The sequence below is a fragment of the Rattus norvegicus genome, chromosome 1, assembly GCF_036323735.1.
Source record: "Rattus norvegicus strain BN/NHsdMcwi chromosome 1, GRCr8, whole genome shotgun sequence".
Taxonomy (NCBI): domain Eukaryota; kingdom Metazoa; phylum Chordata; class Mammalia; order Rodentia; family Muridae; genus Rattus; species Rattus norvegicus.
In genome coordinates, this window is record NC_086019.1 from 137,593,415 (window position 1) to 137,615,212 (window position 21,798).

At 46.0% G+C, this 21,798-nt stretch overlaps 1 protein-coding gene across 1 annotated transcript in view; it reads right to left on the reverse strand.

Moving 5' to 3' along the window:
- Positions 1–21,798, reverse strand: part of Slco3a1 (solute carrier organic anion transporter family, member 3a1) — a 281,800-nt gene that overhangs the window by 77,378 nt on the left and 182,624 nt on the right. Inside the window, exon 3 of the mRNA NM_177481.2 lies at positions 2,817–2,915. Coding sequence (NP_803434.2) covers positions 2,817–2,915 — 99 coding nt within the window. The remainder of the gene's footprint in view (positions 1–2,816; positions 2,916–21,798) is intronic.

The following is a 21,798-nucleotide window of genomic DNA, read 5'->3' on the forward strand; positions in this document are numbered from 1 at the left end:
AAACTGCAAGCCAGTTCTGATTAAATGCTTTCCTTTTGTAGAGTTGCCATGGTCATGTTAACTCTTTACAGCAACAGAAACCCTAAGGCACCCCTCAAAGGGACACCCTCCAGGGACAACAGCCAGATGTGGTGGAACATATTTTATCCCGGCACTTGGGAGGCAGAGTAAGTTCAAAGCCAGCCTGGTCTACAGACTGAGTTCCAGGACAGCCAAAAACCAAAAGAAAAAGAAAAAGGTTAGCTATGAGACAAGATATTTTCTTCATGGGTCACTCTTTATGTATGACATGTATTGTTACGGACTTGCTTTGGTGATTAATTTAGGGGATAGAACAGGGAGCGTTACTTCTGATCACAGACTTTAAGGACCATTGTATAGTGTGTAAGGCTTCCTGCCTGGACATTGTAAACACTGGGATCAGGATAAACATCTGTGGGTCTGAGCCCCAAAGTAGCTGTGGTGAGCTAAGTTCCACCTCTTTCCAACACCAATCTGTGTTGAACAAGTTATCTACACAATTAATTTTCAGCACATCCAGTCACTAAAATATGAGGACCATTTGTCACCACAGCACAGCCATGATCAATCCCTTTTGCCAACTTGATGGAATGCACCTGGGAGACAAGCCTCTGGGTATGTACATGAGGGATTATCTATTGATCAAGGTGGGAAGATCCACCCTTACCATTGTAGGTAGCAGCATTACCCTGGCTGGGTTTCTGGCAGAACTGAAAAGGATAAATTTGTGATGCTTTTCTGCCCTCTCGTGGTAAGAGGGAGCAACAACCCCCAAGTACCTGAAGGAAAGCAGGGCTAATGGATTATCATTTAGCTGTAAAAATAGTGAAATATTGGTAAACAGACAGAGCCAGAACTAATCATTATGAGTGAGGTAACCCAAGCCCTAAAAGACAAACGCTATATTCTCTCTCGTATGTGAGTGCTAGGTTTGAAAGCTTGAATATGTGTGTTTAGCCCATAGAAGTATGAAAAGTAGAAAGGGGCACTGGGGGGTATTTCAAGGACTGACATTATTTGCTGGACATGAGAAGGCTGTTGTACACATGAACACAGTGGCTGTGATGGTGTACACAAGGCATGCACAAGATCAGGGCAGGCCAAAGCCCAGCGTGGACTGGGGATGCTCAGGATGCCCTGCTCTTAGCTGAGTAGCTACTAGCAACTAATGGTGGCTGGGGAGGAAGAGTGAGTTTTCATCAGGTACTCGACCCCACACGGGTACTCATGCTCCTCATGCTCTAGCAGGTGGTCCTACCCTCATGCACAGTCGAGCAGCATTAACTGGATTTGTTAAGTTGTGGGCGTGGGGAGGAGATAGAAAAAGACACACAGAGAGAGAGAGAGAGACAGACAGAGACAGGGAGAGAGAGAGAGAGAGAGAGAGAGAGAGAGAGAGAGAGACAGAGAGACAGAGAGACAGAGAGACAGAGAGACAGAGAGACAGAGAGAGACAGAGAGAAGTGTGCAAGCACATGAAGTTTGGAAAGAAAAGTGGTAAATATAGAGGAAATTGGAGGAGAGAGGGAATGGGGGTGGCCTTAATCCATCCATCCATTATATCCATGTATGAAATTCTTAATTAAAAACCCCTGTTACTAAGATGGCAGAAAGCCATGAGAAGCTAAGTACGATGGCGCATTGCTCTCCACCTTCTGACTGTGGCTGCAGTGTGCTCAGCAGCCTCACACTCCACACCTTCACCACCGTGGTGGACTTCTTAGAGTTATACACCCAAATAAAGTTTTCTTCTAAAATGTCAAGTGTTTTAGTTTGCTTTTCTTTTGCACAGACAAAACACTTTGACCTCAAACAAACAAACAAACAAACAAACAAACAAAAAAAAAAAACAAATCTGGGAGGAAAGGGTTTGTTTCATCATCTACTTAGTGATGGCCTATCAGTGTCATTAAAGGGAGAAGTCAGGCCAGGAATCAAGGCAGGAACCTGGATGAAGGAGCTGAAGCAGACACTATGGAGGAATGATGCTATTGGTTCATACTCGGGCCCACATCCAGTTACCTTTCTTATAGGCCCACCTACCTAGGGGATGGTACTGCCCACAGTGGGCTGAGTTCTCCTACATCAGTTAGCAATCAAGAAAATGCCCCACAGATACTCTTATTGGAGATCTACCATGTATGTCGAGTTCATAACCAAGATTAGCCGTCACACGAGGTATTTGGTCACAGCAATGAGACTGGTAACTAAGAGCAGTATCGTTTATCCAGACAACCACGCAGTTTAACTGCAGAATCACAGATGTGAAGCCCAGAGCAACTGAGAAACATATGTCCTCTTCTAATTAAAAACACAGCAAGATTTGCTTAACATGCTTTGATTTTTATTTGTAGTTTGCGTGTGTGTGTGTGTGTGTGTGTGTGTGTGTGTGTGTGTGTGTATAACTTTGGGGGATGAAAAATGGGGCCCTGTGGCAAAAGTTGGGTTGCTGTGATGTGCTTTTGAGGAGGACATGGGGACCCTGGTCTCTTCCTATTTCTTCCCTTCGCAGACATCATGTGGTAGCTAGCTCTGCTCTACCTCGTGCTCTTCATAGTCAAGTGGTGTATTACCAAGAGGTCCCCCAACCACATGGACCTTGAAACCCTGAGCCAGAATAGGCCTGTCTCGGTTTTGACTTGATCGTGCCAGCCATATATGTCACAGAAGTACAAAGTTGAGCAGCACAAGAATGCTGCTTAGTGGAGGGCCTTAAACAGCCACAGGCTGACGACCCCCTTCATACGAACGGAAATGCTTGTAAGAACACTTAGAAACTACCATCTGCTCCTTACTTGTGTCAATGAAGACCGCGTCCACGTAGATTTTGGTACAGAAAGAGCCCAGAATAAATCCACAGGCTGGTCCAAATACCAACATCGTGAACAGGATTCCTGAAAGAAGAGAACAAGAGGTTAGGTGAAAACAGAGAAGCTCTTCAAGGAGCAAAATCACCAAAATATAATGTTATACTGGCCAGGTAAGATACCCGGTTATTATAAATGATATTACAAAGGTTTTTTTTTTTCATCTTTGAGAACTCCATGCAAATACTGTGTATCAGGGTAGAGTTCCTTGGTATTTTGTTTGTTTTAGGTGTTATTTTAAATCATGTGTGCCTATGCACACAAGAGTGCTGTGGCCTCAGAGTCTGGAAGAGAGGGCATTGAATCCCCTGGAGCTGGAATTTGGGGTGATTTGAGGTACCCAATGGGCATCCTGGAAACAAACCTGGTTCCTCTACAAGAGACCCTCTACATATACACATGCACACTGTTAACAGCCGAGCCATCTCTCCAGCCTGTCTGCAGGAATTTGATAGATTGCTCTAACAGGGCAGTCATAGCCACCTCCTCCCATTTCTCTTACCTTTAGAGGATTTTGTGTCACATGAATCAGAAATACTAAAATAACCCAAATCTATCATTAAGTAGTTTTCCTGCCACTAAGAAGGGGAGGAGGCTTGAGAGATGGCTCAGTTGGCAATGCACCTCCTACATAAGCATAAGGACCCTCGCTTGGCTCCTTAGCACTCACATATGAGCCAACCATGACAGCCAGAGTGTAGCCCTAACACCAGGAGGGTGGAGACAAAGGTCACAGGAGTGCATCAGTCATTGTTCATTGATCTAGGTTCAGTGACTCACCACGGCTCAAAAAATAAGCGAAAAACCAGGGAAGCTACCTGATGTTAACCTCTAGCCTCCACATGCACACGCATACATGTACACAAGCACCCACACTTATACATGCACATCTTCCTTATATGCACATACACTCTACACACACACACAGACACACACACACACAGACACACACACACACAGACACACACACACACAGACACACACACACACACACTGAGTTTTGAAAGGATTTATACAACTCTGTTTTTACATTCATTTCAGCTATACTGTCTTTGTTAGCATTTTGTGTAAGCCCCGCCCCACAGTTATCTGCAATGGCCAGGAATGTCTAACTCACTGTAAAAAGGGCTGCTCGCCCCCTTGGCTCTCTCTTACTTTTGCCTTTTTGCTCCTGCTCTGAACTCTCACTCCTTCCTCTCATCTCCCCATTCCCTTCTCCCCTCTCCCTCCACTTGCTCATGGCCAGCCTCTATTTCTGTATCCACGCCCCCTTCTCTCTCTGCTTTTCTCTGTCTCTACTGCCCTCTTAACTCCCCTCCCTAGGCCCTGAATAAACTACCATTCTGTGGCTGGTTCCTCAGGGGGAAGGGATGCCTCAGCGTGGGCCTACTGAGGTACCCCCTTCCCTGATACCTGACTATTCATCCACTAAAACATATTCCTTCTTTTTTTATCTTTTTTATAAACATGACACTCTTTCTTTTCTTTTCTTTCCTTCCTTCTTTCCTTCTTCCTTCCTTCCGGAAAGATTCCAGGAACTCATACACACTCAAGAATTCTTAGAAAGTGAGAAAGGTCTAATCCACAAAATATTTTCAAATGAAATGAAATATTTATAATCTCCAAATATAACAAATATGAAAATACACATAGGCTGTACATGGAGAAGAAGTGACAAGACACTTCTCAGTGTTGCCACCTCCTGCTGTGTGGAATTACTGTTGTCACTGTGGCTATGGTTGTTTACAAACCAAGCCTACCTGTCACTCCTGATGGCATGACAGACCTTGGCTGTGTATTTAGTACATAGGCTTTGCCTTAAAAAAAAAAAAACTTTTGGATAACTCTTGGAGAAAAGCACCAGGCCTAGACTAAAACTCACAGGATATAGCTGCTTAATTAAACTGACATCTTCAGGACACTTTCTGAGTTCTGATCATCCCTCAGCCCTTACTGAAGAATAATTAAGTAGCAATTCTTCATGACAAAGATAGTCATCCAATGGGGACAGCCCATAACTTATGTCCAGATAGATGGTCTGGAGCAGTGGATGCCAGAGGGTTTGTGTGGGAACCAGTGTCACGATGGGAACCTAAGTTCACAGGGGGACACATTTGTCTACTGATTGAATCCTTAGGAGGTGGGGCTCAGAGCACATGGTTCACTAGGGGTGTGCATTATATAGTTTCATTTTATCCCCAATCTACTTCCTGCCCACCACGAAGCCTGCAGCTCTGCCATGATTTCCTGCCTCAGCGCAGGCCCACAATCAATAGAACTAAGTGACCACGGGCCCAGACCTCTGAAAATATGACCCGAGATAAATTCTTTGTCCTCTAAGTTGTTTCTCTGGGTGTTTTATCATAGCAATGTAAACTGGCTAACACACTTGTAAGCTCCTTCCATGAGTCAAGCACTAATCTCAGGGTTGGAGACTCAGCATTGGACTTAAGTTAAGTCTTAACTAAGAGTTAAGAATCCTGGTCTTCATGGAGCTCAGCGACTTACAGACAGAGCTAAAAAGAAAACTTCAGAAGCCGTAGACCCAAGTTCAAATGTTTCTAAGTGAATCTGGGTCTTTACAAATAGGAACCCAGAGCCCCAAAGCAATCACTTGATTTTGCCTGCAGATAGTAAGACAGACACAATGAAACATAATGTTTTGTATCACAAGAATAGACTGCTAGAAAGAAATTAATCTGTTTCAAAATACTCTAAGGAGAGCCACAGACCCCAAACCTCACAGCTATTCTTATTTAAGGGGGAAGCTTCAAAAGGGAAAGGATGTTACCTTTGTAAAGGAACAATATCCGCACAGTGAGTGGGTTGGTCTGCTTTGTCCCAGTGTAGATAGCTGAAGGAAGTGGTGTGTGCTCAAGCTGATGTGCACAAACTGATGTATGCAACGTGTGTGTGTGTGTGTGTGTGTGTGTGTGTGTGTGTGTGTGTGTGTGCGCGCGCGCGCGCGCACGTGCATGCACATGTTCACAGTGATACAGGGAGGATCCCAGGGTCCAGTGAATGCTAGGCCTCACTACATCCTTAGCCTCTCTGGCAGCCAAGAGCTCCTCCTCAGAGAGATGTCACAGCAAACCAACAGCAAGCTGGTTTTGAAAAGTTTTCTATGACAGCCCAAGAGTATGATGTGGGAGCAGCCGTTCACCACCAGGAGTCAGAAGACCTCAGACGGAGCAAAAGCTTCCCCTGTGTCCTTAGGGAAAGTATGAGGCACCTTCAGGATTTCACAGAAAGTTACTTGTGAATTTATCTCCCCAGCTCTCCTTGTCATCAAGCTGTTATTTTGTTTATTTATTAGCAAAGTGACTCAAAATGATCTGCCTGAGAGGTAAGAGGCAGTATCAGGCGCCTGGCGGTAGCATCCCTGTGTGGAACAGGCCCTGGTCCAAAGGGAATGTTTTCAGTTGTTTTTCTCACATTTGTGGCTCAAGCGTGCCCTCTGCTGTCTGCCTGGTTTCTGTGCACCACAGGAAGAGCATGCTGAGGAAGAACCTGAGAAGGGAAGCCAGGAAACCACAAATCCAGGGTTGTCCTCTTCCTACTGCCCTGTATAACCCAAACCACTTTATATCCCAAGTCCCCGTTATCCCTTCAATCTACTGTGGATAGATGTGCTCCCAAATGCTCCCTCGCTTGTCTGCAGCATGTAGCTAAACACATCACAAGCAAAGGACTAGAAGCCAGAGCTTTCTAGTCCATTAAGGGGTTCTTATGAGTGAGTGTTGGGTAGCCGAGATGAAGCCCCAGAACTGCTATATTCTATTCTCATCAGCGTTTATCTGATTCTCTGATGTTACCTGTCAAGGGCAGTGGGACCCTTGCTTTCTAGTAGCAATATACTTTCAAGGAGGAAGCAGTATGCCGGGAGGGAACGGAGGACGCTGGTGCTGAAGCTGTGACCTCCTTAGACTTAGTGTGCATGTGCATCTGCCAAATAGGGGGCTGAGGGACCTTGAACTCACAGGACACTGCATGATAACTCTTATGCATATATGTCTGTGTCTAGGTACATGTATGTACATTGCATGCATGCAAGTGCCTGAGTAGGCTGGAAGAGGGCATCAGATATCCTGGAACTGGAGATGGTTGTGTCACCAACCATCCTGGATGTTTGGAACCAAACTCAGATTCTCCCCAAGGGCAAGGGCTCTTGACTGCGTAGTAAGCTTTCCAGATCGACGGTTTCAGCTATGGGCTCACGTGACTCCTTTCTATGATCCCCAACCTTTTCCTCTTGTTTTTAGCAAAATAGATTTATTTTTCTACTTTTGAGATTATAATATAATTATGCCGTTTCCCCCTTTCACTTGCTCCAACCTAGCTCTCCCATGTGCCCCTTCCTTGGTCTTTTTTCAAATTCATGTCTTGGTTATTTTTCATCAACTGTTGTTGTTGTTGTTGTGGGGTCTCTGCCTGTGTCTCTCTGTGTGTATGACTTCCAGTCTTTGAGAACTGAGTGTTCTAAAGCCTCTAGGAGGGAAAGCACTTGTAGAAATCAGTTAGGAGTAGGAAATAAAGCTGGCAGTGCCTGCCTGCTTCTCTTGGCTCTGAGAAGCTGTGTGGCTCTGCAAAGGCCCCTCACTAATTGTTAGAGGCGAGGGTTACTAAGATAGATTTTCCTCAGTGCGTGTATACCAATTTTCAAGCAATTATTACATTGTTTGTATATTCACACTTAGTAAGCAGTTTGAACATAGCCACTTAGCAAACAAAACCATTAGTTATACTTTTCCAGACTCCAAGTTCTGCCATATAAGAAGACACTAAAAGTGGTAAATGAGGGAGGTTTAGGGCAGAGATGTGAATCATTTTGATTCATACACAGAGGATGACAGCACTGTAGACACACCAGGCTAGCCCCAATCTGAACCATAGTGAGGCCTCAAAGAGATGATGCCCAGAGATACCTCTCGATAGTGATACTCCTTCCCTCCTGCTTTGAATTTTTCAAATTTAATACCAGCCACCTAGGGCCTAGGGAAGAAAGAGGAATTGGCCAAGGATTTTTGTCAAGAAAGTGGCTGCCATGTTAGAGAGACTTTAAATACTGTTTGTCAATCAGCATGTGTACTGGCTACAGATCTTGTGGCAGACCTTATGCCAGGAACTGGGGTCACGGCAGTGAACAGAACAGATCTTGGTACTTGTGAGGTTTGTATTCTAGAAGATGCAAGCTAACAAACCAGCCTATTCACCGTGTCCTCTTAGTAGCAGTACAAAACAAGAGCATGTGATTGCAGCTAGGGTGAGCGGTCTCAGGGGCAAGTTTTTTGTTGCTATTTTGGTAGGCAAAATTAAGGCCCCCAAAGATGTATATAACTCCTCAAGGGAATTATGGTGATAGATGGATGGCACTAAAACTGTCAATAAGGTAAATAGTGTGTGTGTGTGTGTATGTTTATGAGTGTCTGTGTATATGTTGTGAGCATGTGTATGTGTATGAGTGTGTATATGTCTGTGTGTGTTGTGAGCATGTGTGTGTATGTGTCTGTGTATGTATGTATGTATGAGTGTGTATGTTGTGAGCATGTGTATGCGTGTGTATGTATGTATGAGTGTGTGTGTATGTTTTGTGAGCATGTGTATGTGTGTGTGTGCATGTGTGTATGTGTATGAGTGTGTGTGTATGTGTATGTGTGTGTTGTGAGCATGTGTATATGTGTGTATGTATGTGTGAGTGTATGTGTATCTGTGTGTTGTATGTATGAGTGTGTGTGCACATGTATGAGTGTGTGTGCATGTGTATGAGTGCGTGTGTGTATGTGTATGTGCATGTACTTTTGGAGGCCAGAGGTTAATGTTGGGTGTCTTTCTTGACTAATCTATACTTTCCAGAGATGGATCTCCCACTGAACCTGGAGGTCACTCACTCAGCCTGTCTAGCTGGCCAGTGAGCCGTAAGCATCCCTGTCTCTGCCCATTGAGCACTGAGATTACAGGTGGGCTGCATGTCCATGGTGTTGGGGATTAGAACTCTGGGAGATCTGCTTCAACTGCTAAGAACTCTCCCCAGCTCTAATCAGGCAATTGTGTTTTGTTTTTGGAGACAGAGGTTATCTGTATAGCCCAGATTGTCCTGCAACCCACATTGTAGGCTGGCTTCAAACCCAGAGATCCATCTGCACTTGCTTCTCAAGTGCTGAGACTACAGGTATACTCCACCCCCACCAGACTAGGTGATCTTCAAAACTAACAGCAGTTCCTGGGTTACTATATACTATGTCATTATATGCTATGTTAATACATATGATTATAGATGTAGTATAATACATACATGCTCACGTGCCTGATGGTAACTCTAAAGGACCTTCAGATATGGAGGGTACAGAAGACTTAGGTTAAGAGTCACCATAATGCACCAGAGAAAAGGATTCCACCACCCACACTGGCTTTGAAGGGGTGACAGCATCATTAGTCAAGAAGACAGGCACTGTCCAGAAATCAACCAGGCAGAAAAAAAAGCCCCTCCATGAAGGATTTCAGCTGGCTACCTTGAAGACCCATTACGGTCTTCAGATCTCCAGAAGTGTAAGTTAACCACAGTGCATGAAGTCATTCTGTCTGTGGCATATTACAGGCAAGCAAAGTGAGCACATTGGCGAAACTTAGCCCCTATCTAATAACAGTTGGGGATAAATCAGCCTTTTGACTTGTGGCTCTCGCTCTCAGGTACTGGCTGCTATCAGATGTCCTGAGTTCAATTCCCAGCAACCAGTTGGTGGCTCACAACCATCTGTAATGGGATCTGATGCCCTCTTCTGCTGTGTCTGAAGAGAGCAACAGTATATTTACATACATTTAATTAATTAACTAATTAACACAAAAAAGAAAAAAGTGTACCATGTGTACTAGGAGACCCACTCAACAATAACATTGTAACAGCACTCTGTAAGATCCCAGATCCGGAGCGGGGGCGGGGGGGGGGGTTAAGGTAACCTGGAGTCTCTACATTCTGGAATTTTTACGTAACAAAACCCACAGATCACTTACAGGACAAACACTGCCAATAAGTCACAGTAATTATGGACAACTCTTAAAGAAGACAATTGAGTCTAAGTCTGGATGTCTGGATCCAAAGTGGCAAAATGAAATTAGTGAGCTGTAACTATGGTAACAGGCTGTGCTGGAGGCAGGGAAATAAATCTTACACAAGAACTGAAGCCACCAGGAGAGAGAATTTTTATTATTACCATTTTTGTGTGTACATACATGTGTCATGGCGTGTGTGTGTGTGTGTGTGTGTGTGTGTGTGTTGGTCGGATGACGACCTTGGGTGTGGGTCTTCATCTTCCCCCTCATTTGTTGTTTTTTTGCTGTGTTTACTGGGGTAGATGGCCTGTGAGCTTATAGGATGTTCCTGTTTCCTCTTTCCAGTTTGTCCAACAAGTGACCAGATTATAATGGTGGTGGTCTGTGTGTGTATGTGGTGAGTGTGTATGTGTGTGTGTGGTGTGTGTGTATGGTGTATGTGTATGGTGTGTGTGTATGGTGTGTGTGTGTGTGTGTGGTATACATGTGTAGTGTGTGTGTGTGGTGTGTATGTGCTGTGTGTGTGGTATGTATATATATGTGCATGTATGTATGTGTGTATGTATGTGTGTGGTATGTATGTGTGGTGTGTGTATGTGTATATGCATGTGTGTGTTATGTGTGGTGTGTATGTGTATGTGTGTGGTATGCATGGATGTGTGTGTGGTGTGTATGTATATGGTATATGTGGTATGTGTATGTGGTGTGTGTGTATGTGGTGTGTGTATGTATGTGTGTGTGTTGTGTATGTGGTGTGTGTGTGATGTGTGTGGTGTGTATGTATGTGGTGTGTGTGTGTGGTGTGTATATGGTGCATGTGAGTGTGTGGTGTGTGTTTATGTGTGTGTGGTGTGTATGTGTGTGGTGTGTGTATGTGTGTGTGGGGGGGCATGTGTTCATGAGGTCTTCATTGTTGCATGGCAAGCAGTTTACCCATGGATCCATCTCTCTAGCTCCTATTATTATCGATCATATGATTAATAAGGAGGTGGGTGGGGCTTCAAAAGGAGGTACGTCCACAGTTTTGATTCTATGTATGGTTTACAGTGAGATGAGCATTTACTTTTATCATAATGTGTTAAGTTGGATATTTGCATTTGTCATAGGAGAAAATAACTGTGCATATGTGATTTTGAGTGTGTGTGTGTGTATGTGTGTGTGTGTGTGTGTATGTGTGTGCACGTACACACACACCTATCTGTTGAGTGCTTCTGTGGCAAGCTAAGTACCATGTGATTTCTGCCTGCCACCTCAAGGTTCCTTTAACAACCGTCATTCAGCTTCCCTCATTGCAGATTTACCCAAAGAGATTTGTAGTTCACAGAATCTCAGCTGCTTGGCCCTTGACTTGTGACTTCTAGAAGTCGGCTTTACACCAAACCCTCTGCAGAACTGGGTTTCCAGGGAGCTCATACACAGAGAAGGAAGGCTGAGGCCAAATCAAACCCCGAACTTTGCTGTGAAAGGCAGCAGTTTAAATGCAGAAGCCATTTGCAGGGATCTCAGGCAACTGGATCTGTACAAGCACAGGAGGGAGGCTCTCCCAGCCCTTCAAGAGGAGCTGGCATGGGCCTCAGGGGTGATAGAGTAGGCCGTTCCAGTTTGAGGATCACTTTGCTGCTGAAAGGCTTGGTACGTCCCTTAGCATTGCCAGGCTGGGTCCTACATCTGAAAGGGCACACTAATAAGATCAATTTTAGGGGGCTGTAGTGAGGAAAGCCACTACCTGGTCAGCCTGCTGTGACCCTGGCACAGATGAAAAACGTCAGCTTCCACTGATTCTATGGCTTTGCTCCTCACCCCCTGCCACACCTCCCCATTTGGCTGTGCACATAGATACCCTCCCCCTGGATATACCTGGATATACCCTCACCAAACCCACCAACTTGGGGCATTGAGGGAATGGACTGCACAGGGCAGAGACATCATCCTGTGAAGAAAATGGTGACCTTCTCTTCTTGCCCTTATCTTTCTCTGTGTCAGAATGACACCAGACTTGGTTCACACTTAAAAGTAAAGGGTGCAGGCTAATCCCAGGTAAGAGCCGCTTATTTTAGAGAACACAGAAAATACAGAAACCCCACCATTTTCCAAGTTCATTTTGTAATTACTATACTTGTGACTGATTTCTTGCGTCACCATATTCCTTTCTTCAAATCTATACTCAGCAAAGAACGATCTGAGGGTAGATCAACAACAGAGCAGGCGAGCCCAGCAGTGTATTCCAGAACACTGACCCTGGGGCTGGGGCGGGGGGGGGCAGGGTCTGGATTCACCAGCTGTGTAGCCTGTGGCCTCCGAACACTCATCTTAAAGTGGTTGTAATAAAAGCCCCTGCTTTGCAGGGCTGCCTTTGAGGCTTAAGTGATTAATGAGCATCAAAGGCCTTTCACAGGTCCTTTGCATAAAATGCTTGCTACATTTTTATCATGATTGTCAAGATGGCACACGTCAGCATCTCCATCAATCACTGAGAAACACTGTGCACTTAGCTAGGGCCTGCCAGTCTAGTCCTGTGTGTAAAGTTTATTTTTTTAATGAGTAATTAGAGAAGACTCATATAGATTTTCTAATGACTGAAATCCCAGGAACAAATGAGGAAAAGATTCTAAAGACTGCATTTCTTTCTTTTTAAAACACACACTCTCTCTCTCTCTCTCTCTCTCTCTCTCTCTCTCTCTCTGTGTGTGTGTGTGTGTGTGTGTGTGTGTGTGTGTGAGAGAGAGAGAGAGAGCGAGAGAGAGAGAGAGCGTATTTGCATGTACTATGTATGGTCTATGTGTGTGGGTGTATGTGTGTGCACAAATATGAATGGATGTTTGAATGTGAATGAAAACACACACCTGCCTCACTGCACACACAGAGGTAGAGGACAGCCTTGGGAGTTTATCTCACTGTCTACCTTGCTTGCTACAGGATGTCTTAGTCCTCACTGTGTATACCAGGAGAGCAGGCCACGAGCTTCTGGGGGAAATCTCCCTTCTCACCTCAGGACCACTGGAATCTGGCTTGACATGGGTTCTAGCATTCTGAACTAACACTTGTGAGGCAAACACTTTACCATCCATGTCACCTCTCCAGCCCCTAGAGACTGTGTCTAAAGCACAGAATATCTCAGAGAGTGCAAATAGCATCTGAGGTGCTAATCAAAGGAAGCAGCAGGCACTCCTGGCTGTCCTTGAGAAGGTGGCATGCGGGGGTTGGGGGAGGTTGGTGGTTTATCTAAAGCCCAGACTCAGGAGGGCACCAGAGGACAGAGGTCTCACATGACAGCCTTGATTTCCTAACAATATTGAGACAACACAGGGTCAGGGAAGGGCAGAGCTGGGGGTTCTGGGCTTGACCAAAATCTAGTCTTTGAGGGAACATAGCGGCATTCTTGGGAGAGATACAGAGGTTGCTCTCAGAATGTATACGTTTCTCTTCATCTTCTGGGTGATGTGCTGGTGACTGCTTCTGCCTCTTTGGGGAGGGAAGTGTCTGACTCATCTCCAGTCTGTGTAGTTGTGAAAGTAATGCATTCTGAAAGTGGAGCCACCCTTACCCTGACATCCTGCAGCGGCCGCTTCCTCAAATCTTCACCTGATAAAGTTGTGGTCAAAGAACAGTTCTGAGGAGCATGACTAAGGATTATGATGAGAAAACAGGAACTCAGAGGGGTGAGGTAGCAGCTCGAAGGACACCCAGCATCTTCATAATGGAGACGGAGATAACCTCAGGCTCTAGGAGGAGGCGGATAGGACCTCCGGTTCTAGGAACTGTCCTACAAAATGCTACCCTGACAGTGTAGAAGGAGGGCTGTCAAATCAGTCAGACACAACCCCTTTGGCTCACAACCCAGTTTCTAGATGACCAATAATATCTTAATGCCACATTTGGGAATAAGGGTATCTACCTTGTGGAACTGGGACTATCAGACACATTGTCGGGTACACACAACATGATGGGTGTCATCCAGAACATCACCTAGAACTATAGCAGGACTGCAGAGTTTGGGGAGGGTGTCCCCCAGCACTTCCCCTCCTTAGCCTGTGTTTCTTTAGCCTTCCTTTTAACTCTGCCTGGTCCCCTCTGCTGGAGGAAACGCAGGCTGGCTGTGACTCCTACCACTAGAGGGCAGCACCAGACTAGAAAAGGAGGAACACTCGGCTTTCCGCTCTTCAGGCTCTGCCTCCCAGCACAGCCCGTGAAACCTTTGGCAAGAACACCGCTTTCCTCATCTTACAGGTGCCCTCTTTGCCCTCGATTTCTACAGATAGAACCACTTGTCTTTAAAACCTCAGGCTGAAAACTCTCCCCTCTTAGGGAGCCTTCTGCATGCAACACGCATGAATAAAACATGATCGGTAAACAGCAGGAAGCCTGCAAGACACACAATACATATTTATCCATTGCTCACTGCCCACAGCCTGACAGCATTTTAACTGACGTGCTCATGTCTGAGGAGGAGGAGGAGGAGGAGGAGGAGGAGGAGGAGGAGGAGGAGGAAGAGGAGGAAGAGGAGGAAGAGGAGGAAGAGGAGGAAGAGGAAGGGAAGAAGGTGAGGAGGGGTGGCAACCATTTATCAAGCACTTAAGGCACGCCAGACAGTGCACAATTCGTGGAATGAAATTATTCCCATGTAAAGTTTATAAAGAAAACACAACACTAACTCGGCTAAAGTCACATGGCTTGTGACAAGTGCAGAGCTCATATGCCTCTTAAGTCAGACTTACCACTAATTTTAAACTTGGTGGCACAGTGGAATCACCTAGGAAATGTAAATACTTAATCATATAGGTCTCGCCCCACACCTCCTGAAGATGCTGAAGAAGGCAGACTGGGATGCTGTCTGGGCACTACTCTCCACCTCAACTTGTATTAGCTGCCTTTCTTGTCACTGCGACTAAATTCTTGACAAAAGAAAGATCTTGTCTTGGCTCATGGTTTGAGGACACAGTGTGCCTGGCAGGAAAGCACAGTGGTGGGTGTTGGCGGGTGTCAGTGGCTGTGGATTCAGGAGCTCATGCCTGAATGGACAGAAAGAAAAAGCAAATAGGAAGCTGACAAGGATATAAAGCCCGGTCAGGTGAACTACCTCTCCCAGGGAGGCTCCACCTAGGAAAGCTCTACATCCTCAGGGGAACATCGCCACCTGCTGGGGACTGAGTGCTCACACCCACATGAGTCTGTGGGTCTCTTCACATGCAAACACACGCAAACACAACACTGTGTATTTTTATATGTGGTCAGGTAGAGAACCTTGGGCTTTCGAAGCTGTTCTTAGGGTTCCTCTTTGAGCTTTAGCTCCAAGGCAGTGGAAGGTATCTAGAAGGCACCTAGTGATAAGAAAGAAAGGGCTTAGGCTCTATCTGGGGCTAACTAAGGCAGTGGGGGAGCTGACCTAAAGCATGGGAGTGGGGGTGGGGTGGTGGCAGAACTTTAATATCACTGGCAGCCTGTCAATCATCTCTGTATGCTGCCAGAACGGTGCACACTCTGATGAACACGTAATGTGGCGCCTGGCACACCTGGTGTGCTCTCCAATGTTAGATGGCATGGCCTCGCTCCCCTTAGCCCTCAATCCAGGTTTTCTCTATTGCAGGTAGAGTTGAAATCCCACATCCTATCTTAAGTCTGCCTTAGAACAGCCTCCTTTCCTGAACCTTTCTAGATTTCCTCATCTTTCTTCCCTTTTCTCTTTTGCCACACAGTTGGTCGATCAGTGGTGTCTTCAGAGCTCTGCTTATGGTCTGTCTAGAATACAGGGCCAAAATTCCATATTTGGGGCATACCTTAACAACCAGAGACTCAAGGGAAGGCAGATACTCTGCGTGTTGTTGTTTAAATTGTTTTTTCTATAAGAGCAACAGAGCCAGCCACTAGCCTGGGACAAGAAGCCAATGCCTATATGCTAATGTGCCAGCTGATTGCCAGGGGACCAGGGGGAGGTGAGAAGCCTCACATGACAGAAAGTGATGTAGGTAAGTGAACATCATCCCTGGGGCTCTCCAGGATGACTGGGGAGAATCTGTGGCTGCTATAAGTTGTAGCTGCGCCTGTCTAATTTGGCTTTTCAACCCAGAAAAGAGAGACTTCTTTCCTTCCCTCCAACTTTCATGATGGTGAGATCACAGGTCCCTTGGCTGACTGGCCTCTGGGCACCTGGATGTGATGTATGTACCAAAGAGCTGGAGTTAAAGAGCTCTCAAACATGCTCTGCCTCTGTCCTAGATCCCTTGGGCTATCCTGGAACCAGGAATGGTGCCAACACATTGCCTGTTGATTCAAGAAGATGCCACTGAGGGGGAAGGGGAGGGAACCATTAAGTCCAACATGAGGAAGGCCCATCCTAATACACAAACAAGAAGGGTATGGAGTCCTGTGTATGACTTCAGTCACCTTCCCAGAGCTTTTGTTTGTAGAGGCACTGAGGGATAGGTCCCGTTTGTTTTCCTATTGTCCATACCCACAGTCTCCAGAAGGGGGCAACTGAGAGACAGAAAAACCTACACTGGACTATTCAGTGGCAAGGCCAGTAAGTAGTCTTCGCAGTAGTCGATGAAGCAAAGCAGCGGTCCCAGCTTATCTTGGAAGGAGCGGAGCTGCTTCTGCCCACATCTGTATATTGATAGAGCGGCTATAAGTTGTATGTCAATGCTAAGCTGTAGCTGCTGTCTACCTAGGCTTTTCCACCCAGCAAAGAGAAACGTTTCTTTTCCTCTAGCTTTCATGACAGTAAAGTCACATGCCTCTGGGCTGACTGGCCCCCAGGTACCTGTGTCAAGGAGCTTGAGTCAGATGACTTTCCCCCACAAAGGTAAGAATGTGTCTTGGCCCTAACCCAGAACCCCTGGGCTCCACATTTGAATACACCCTCAAAATATGACCCTATTTAGAGACATAAGCCCTTAAAAAGGGTAATCAAATAAGGTTCGTATGATGAGTCCTAACCCATCCTGATTATTTCCCGTATCAGGGGAGATTTGAACAGGCAGAGCAATGCCGAGGCCATTGCACATAAAGGAAAGATTGTGTGACTACATGGGACATCTGCAAACCAAGGAGAGGGGACTCAGACTCCACCCTTGCCTGTGCTCCCATGTTGGAATCCAACCACCAGAACTGTGTACATAAATGTCTGTCGTTTAAGCTTGCAATCTTATGTCAATTAGCCCTAGAACGCAGTTCAGGTCTAGTGTATCCTGATAGTGTTCCAGAGAATACTAGAAACTGTGGTGTGCTACTCAAATGCTTAAATGTAGAAAGTGGGATGGAGAACGTCTTCCCAGAAATTCTAGGTGGCAGGAGAGAACCAATGTACAGCCCATTTTACTCCCTGGTTAGGGTTGAATGGACAGATCACCAACAGGTAGGTCTCCACAGGACCCTCATATTATTATCACTAAACTCCTCACTGCCCAACGTGTGTGTGTGTGTGTGTGTAGGATCTGAAGTAACAACGTCCAATGTTGCTTATTCCAATAGGGGTGGTCTTCAATATAATATAAGAACTTCAGAATTTCAGGCAAAGCGATTGGAAAAGCTCAATCACTTAGGACTGAGGCTGGGTTAATGCTAGTGAGGTTGACGATGAAGTAATGGTAGTATTGACAACCCAGAGCCGACAGCTAAGGAGTAGCGCTTCCCATGTTCCATATCACATGATATCCACCATGACAGATACACACTCCTTTCACCAGCCATGGTGAGAACAATTTGCCCAATACTTCATGTACAAGAAGTGGAAATCAGAACAAGGGGCCTTTAAGGAAAGGGAGAGAAGTAGAGAAGAGGGCAGCTCCTGGAATGACAGGCAAAGGCAGAGAAGTAGAAGCCTGGGGTCTGATGTCCAGGATGGGAGGAGGCTGCAACCGGCAGTCTTCGGCATAGCTTACAGGGACAGGCTGAGTTTCACAGTCAGGCCATAGAAGCACTAGTGTGTGGAACAAAGGTGGTTCCTCACCTCAGACATGTGGAGCTCAAGATTTAACTTGAACAATAACGACATATACACCAAACAGGAAAGAACCAGTAGCTGGGCGGGGGTACAGTGGAGGGACAGAGGGCAGCAGTCCCAAGGGATTAACTGAGCTCCAACTAATCAGACTGCAGGAGATCCTTTATCTCTCGTCCCACGTGTCCTCAGGTGGCACTGCATCACTAGTGGTGAGCTCTCAGTCGTAGGTGAACTTCCTAGGCTCCAGCAAAGCAGCTTTCCCACCCAAGGTGGCCATTTCTTTAGGAGTGGTCCCATCTGCCATTGCCTGTCTGTTGTGTGCACTTTCAGCATGCTTTAGAAGCCAGCACGAGTTTTCTCCACAGTCTTGGGGAGATGCCATGCTACACAGTACTGTGGTGGAGGCCACCAAGGTTCATATTGCTGTAAGGACCAGCCCAGGTCCCTGGAAGTTATCAGAACTCATTGTCAGAGATCAGATTTTGCCCTAGTGGGAAGGGCTTGTACAGGCCCAACTAAAGTCCTGATAAATACTTCTTACTCAATCGCTATCATGCCCACATGTTCACACAGCTGGGACAGGGTGACCCGAGACTGTCTTCACTGTGGAGAACAAAGGCCCACTTTTAACTCAGTCTGACACTCAGCGGGCAGCAGTAATACAACACCTAAATCGCTCCTCATTAAATGCTTTCTGAGTGCCAGGGCTTTGAGTACCGTTTAATCCCTACAACATAACTGAGGCATACATGAAGACTGTGAAGAAGTTTGAGAACCAGTCTGCTGGCACATGACTAAATACCCTCTCCTTTCTGTCACTCCCAAGGGGAAAAAGCAGCAGAATGGCCCAACCCACAGAGATTCCTCTAGTAATTCTAAAGGAACCAGGTCTCTTTGTAGGCCTCTGAAAGCGATGCTTTGACCACAGGCCAACTCTTGATGAGAACTTATGTCATGAGTGAGACGGAACTGGGCTCAGGTCACGTGGGGTTCCAAATGTGTCAGGCTTCTTCATCCATCCACCTCAGAAGTTAATGCAGCATCTCCTTTGGAATGGTGGCAAAGGGCAGGTATCTGAAGTTGTCACTAGAGGGACCCAGAAACCTTCAAATGCCAGAACTGTCCCCTCCCTGATGTGGAGAGTGCTCTCCAAGGCAAGGCTGGAGGGTTACCAGCTTTTGGGAAGGTGGCTCACAGCCTAGAGGTCACCAAGGCTTGGATGATTAGTGGCTATCTGCAGTTATTACTGAATGTCTTCATCAAATGCCTAAGACAGGAAGAGAGGTCTTGCCCTTATGGTCTGCACTTACCTAGACTGACCTTTGGAAAAGCTTGGCAACTCAAACTGTCCTCCTCTAAAACAATCAGGATTTTGATAATTCAAATGAATGCTCAGAATGATCTAGCGCGTCTATGAATTCTGGGTATATTATCCTCTAAATGTAGGCTGGAGATACCAGGCCAGGCAGGAGCAGGAGCAGGAGCTGGGGCAGAGGTCAACTGAAGCATTCTGCTGAGTGCACACTGCAGGGTAGGACTGGGCCAGCTGTGTGCTGAGGCGGGAATCCCGCCATCAGAAGTACGCCCAGCATCCAGAAGCATTAATAAGCAACAGGGGCTGAGCTGCAGCTGCAGAAATCCCTCCTGGCTAGGAAGCAGGGCTAGTGTGCCCAAGCCCCAAGGGAGAAGAAGCAGACCAAAGAGGTGACAGCCAGGTGAGCCAGCTGTAGGGAGCTGCTGTGATCTCGAACCTTCCCAACCCCACCTCCAGCAGCGTTGAGATGCTAAGCGTTTTGTTTGAAGAATTGTGGCAGAGAGTCAGGGTGTGTGTGAAATGCTAATTTCACCCTGATTTATCACCAAGAAGGACAAGGCTGTTTGCTGACATGACAGACTGGTGATTTTTGAAGCCTGGCGAAATCCGAGGATGGATTATTAAACCCTGGATTTATGTGTTCAGTGAGCAGGGAGCTGTTGATGTCAGGTGTCGACAGGGTTCAGCAAGAGAAAGTCAAGCCAGACCGACTTCATTTCCTCTGTGGTTTTCTGATAGGGTCAGAGGCTGATTAGAGCGGGGAAAGTCATAAACACATTTGAGTGGGGAGGCAAGTACAGACTGGACAAACTGCTTGCTCAGTGCTTAGGAGAGGAAAAATGCGTAGGGTCAAAATAAGAGCCAGTTGAAGCATGTTGAATAGGCAAAGCAGGTGTGTGGGGCTAGCCAAGCAGAGAAGGGTAGCTTTCTCCTATCCTGCTCTCTCGATGCATGTAATGAGACACTTCTATCCACCATGATCACTTGAAGACAGAACATGATCTAGGACAAACAATAGGCTAAATCCATGGCCAGGAGAGATGCAATGTACCCACCATTCACACACAGGCCCTTGGAGGACAGGCTGATGAACACGCACTAGAACTTCCAGGTACGGAGAGTTTCGGTTGACAACCATTTTGGAATACAATCCAATCAGGGCAGCGGTTATCCCCAAACTCCAATGCAACTTTGATACATTGACCGAGCCAGGGTGAGGAGTGAGCCCTTTGATCTCACATGGACAGCCATAGGACATTGAGATAGATCTGTTGCCACAGGGGCTTATCCTCTGGAAGAGCACTTGGGAGAGAGAGGATTATAGAAGACATGCACGCACTGAGTGGAAGGACAGAAGGTTCAGCCTTCAAAAGAATGGGCAGGAGACATGGCCAGAATGCCATCATGGGGAACAAGAATTCATCCTCTGGGTTTCTCTGCACAATACAAAAGTAGATGCTTGCTCTAGTTATGACAAGGCAGACGACCAGACACTTTGGAGAGAAGTGAGTAGAGTGCCTTGAGGCTATCGAATGCCTCACTACCAGGCCTGTTCCAGGGGAGGCCATCTGTCAGGAAGTTGGCAGGACAAGACATCTGGCAGACCTTTGGACCACACAATGTCCCCCTTGACTATGGGCAGGAGTCTCCAGGGCCCACTTGGGAACATAACTGGAGTGAGTATTCCCAAGCAAGCCTCATTATGTTAGAAAACCACTCTGACTCTGCCTGGAGATGGGAAGGAAGGAGCTAGTTGTACAAAACTGTGTCTAGTTCCGCTACGTGACTCAGTCTGTGGGTATCTCCCATCTAAAAGTTCGGGCAGGAATTTCTGATTCTAAAAAGAAGAATGGCTAGAAAGCCTTGGTGTTCAACAGATTGCCTAGGATGAAATTAAAACGTGTAGAGCAATGGTTCTCAACCGGGGCAATTTGATTCCCAGGGCACATTCAGTTAAGCCTGGATCGAAAAGCCTTGATTATGCTCTAGGTCTGTTGATCTTATTTCAACCTCTCACAAACACAGTGGCACAGATAATATTCTATTTCTCTTAGACATGAATATCATAATGTCTTACCCAAGCCCACTGTCACCTGCTCTAGCCCATCTCCTAGCCTAGCACTTTGATTCAAAGGCGCTGAATGGATGAATACAACTAAAGAATACAACGGAATGAGCTGATATCTTATAATTATGTTAAGAATCTGGGGGTCAGATTATCATGGGTTAACCCATTCAGTTCCAAGCATCCTTAATATAGAAACCAAGAAGAGACAGGAGGAAAAAGAGACATCCATGAAGCATCCACAAAGCAAGGATGCCTGAACCTATCTAAATCCAAAATATAGAAACTTCTCCCTTGGAGGAACTGGGTCCTGCTGCCATGACTTTAGGTTTCTTCTGGTCTTTAGACACATGAAATAATAAATTTCTGTTGCTCCAAGTTACTACAGTAACTTGTGACACACTCAATCTATACTACATCATCTATGTCTATCTATATCTATATTTATATATCCACATATCTCCTTTTGTATCTATATTTATCATCTATGTATGTATGTATGTATGTATGTATGTATGTATCTATCTATCTATCTATCTATCTA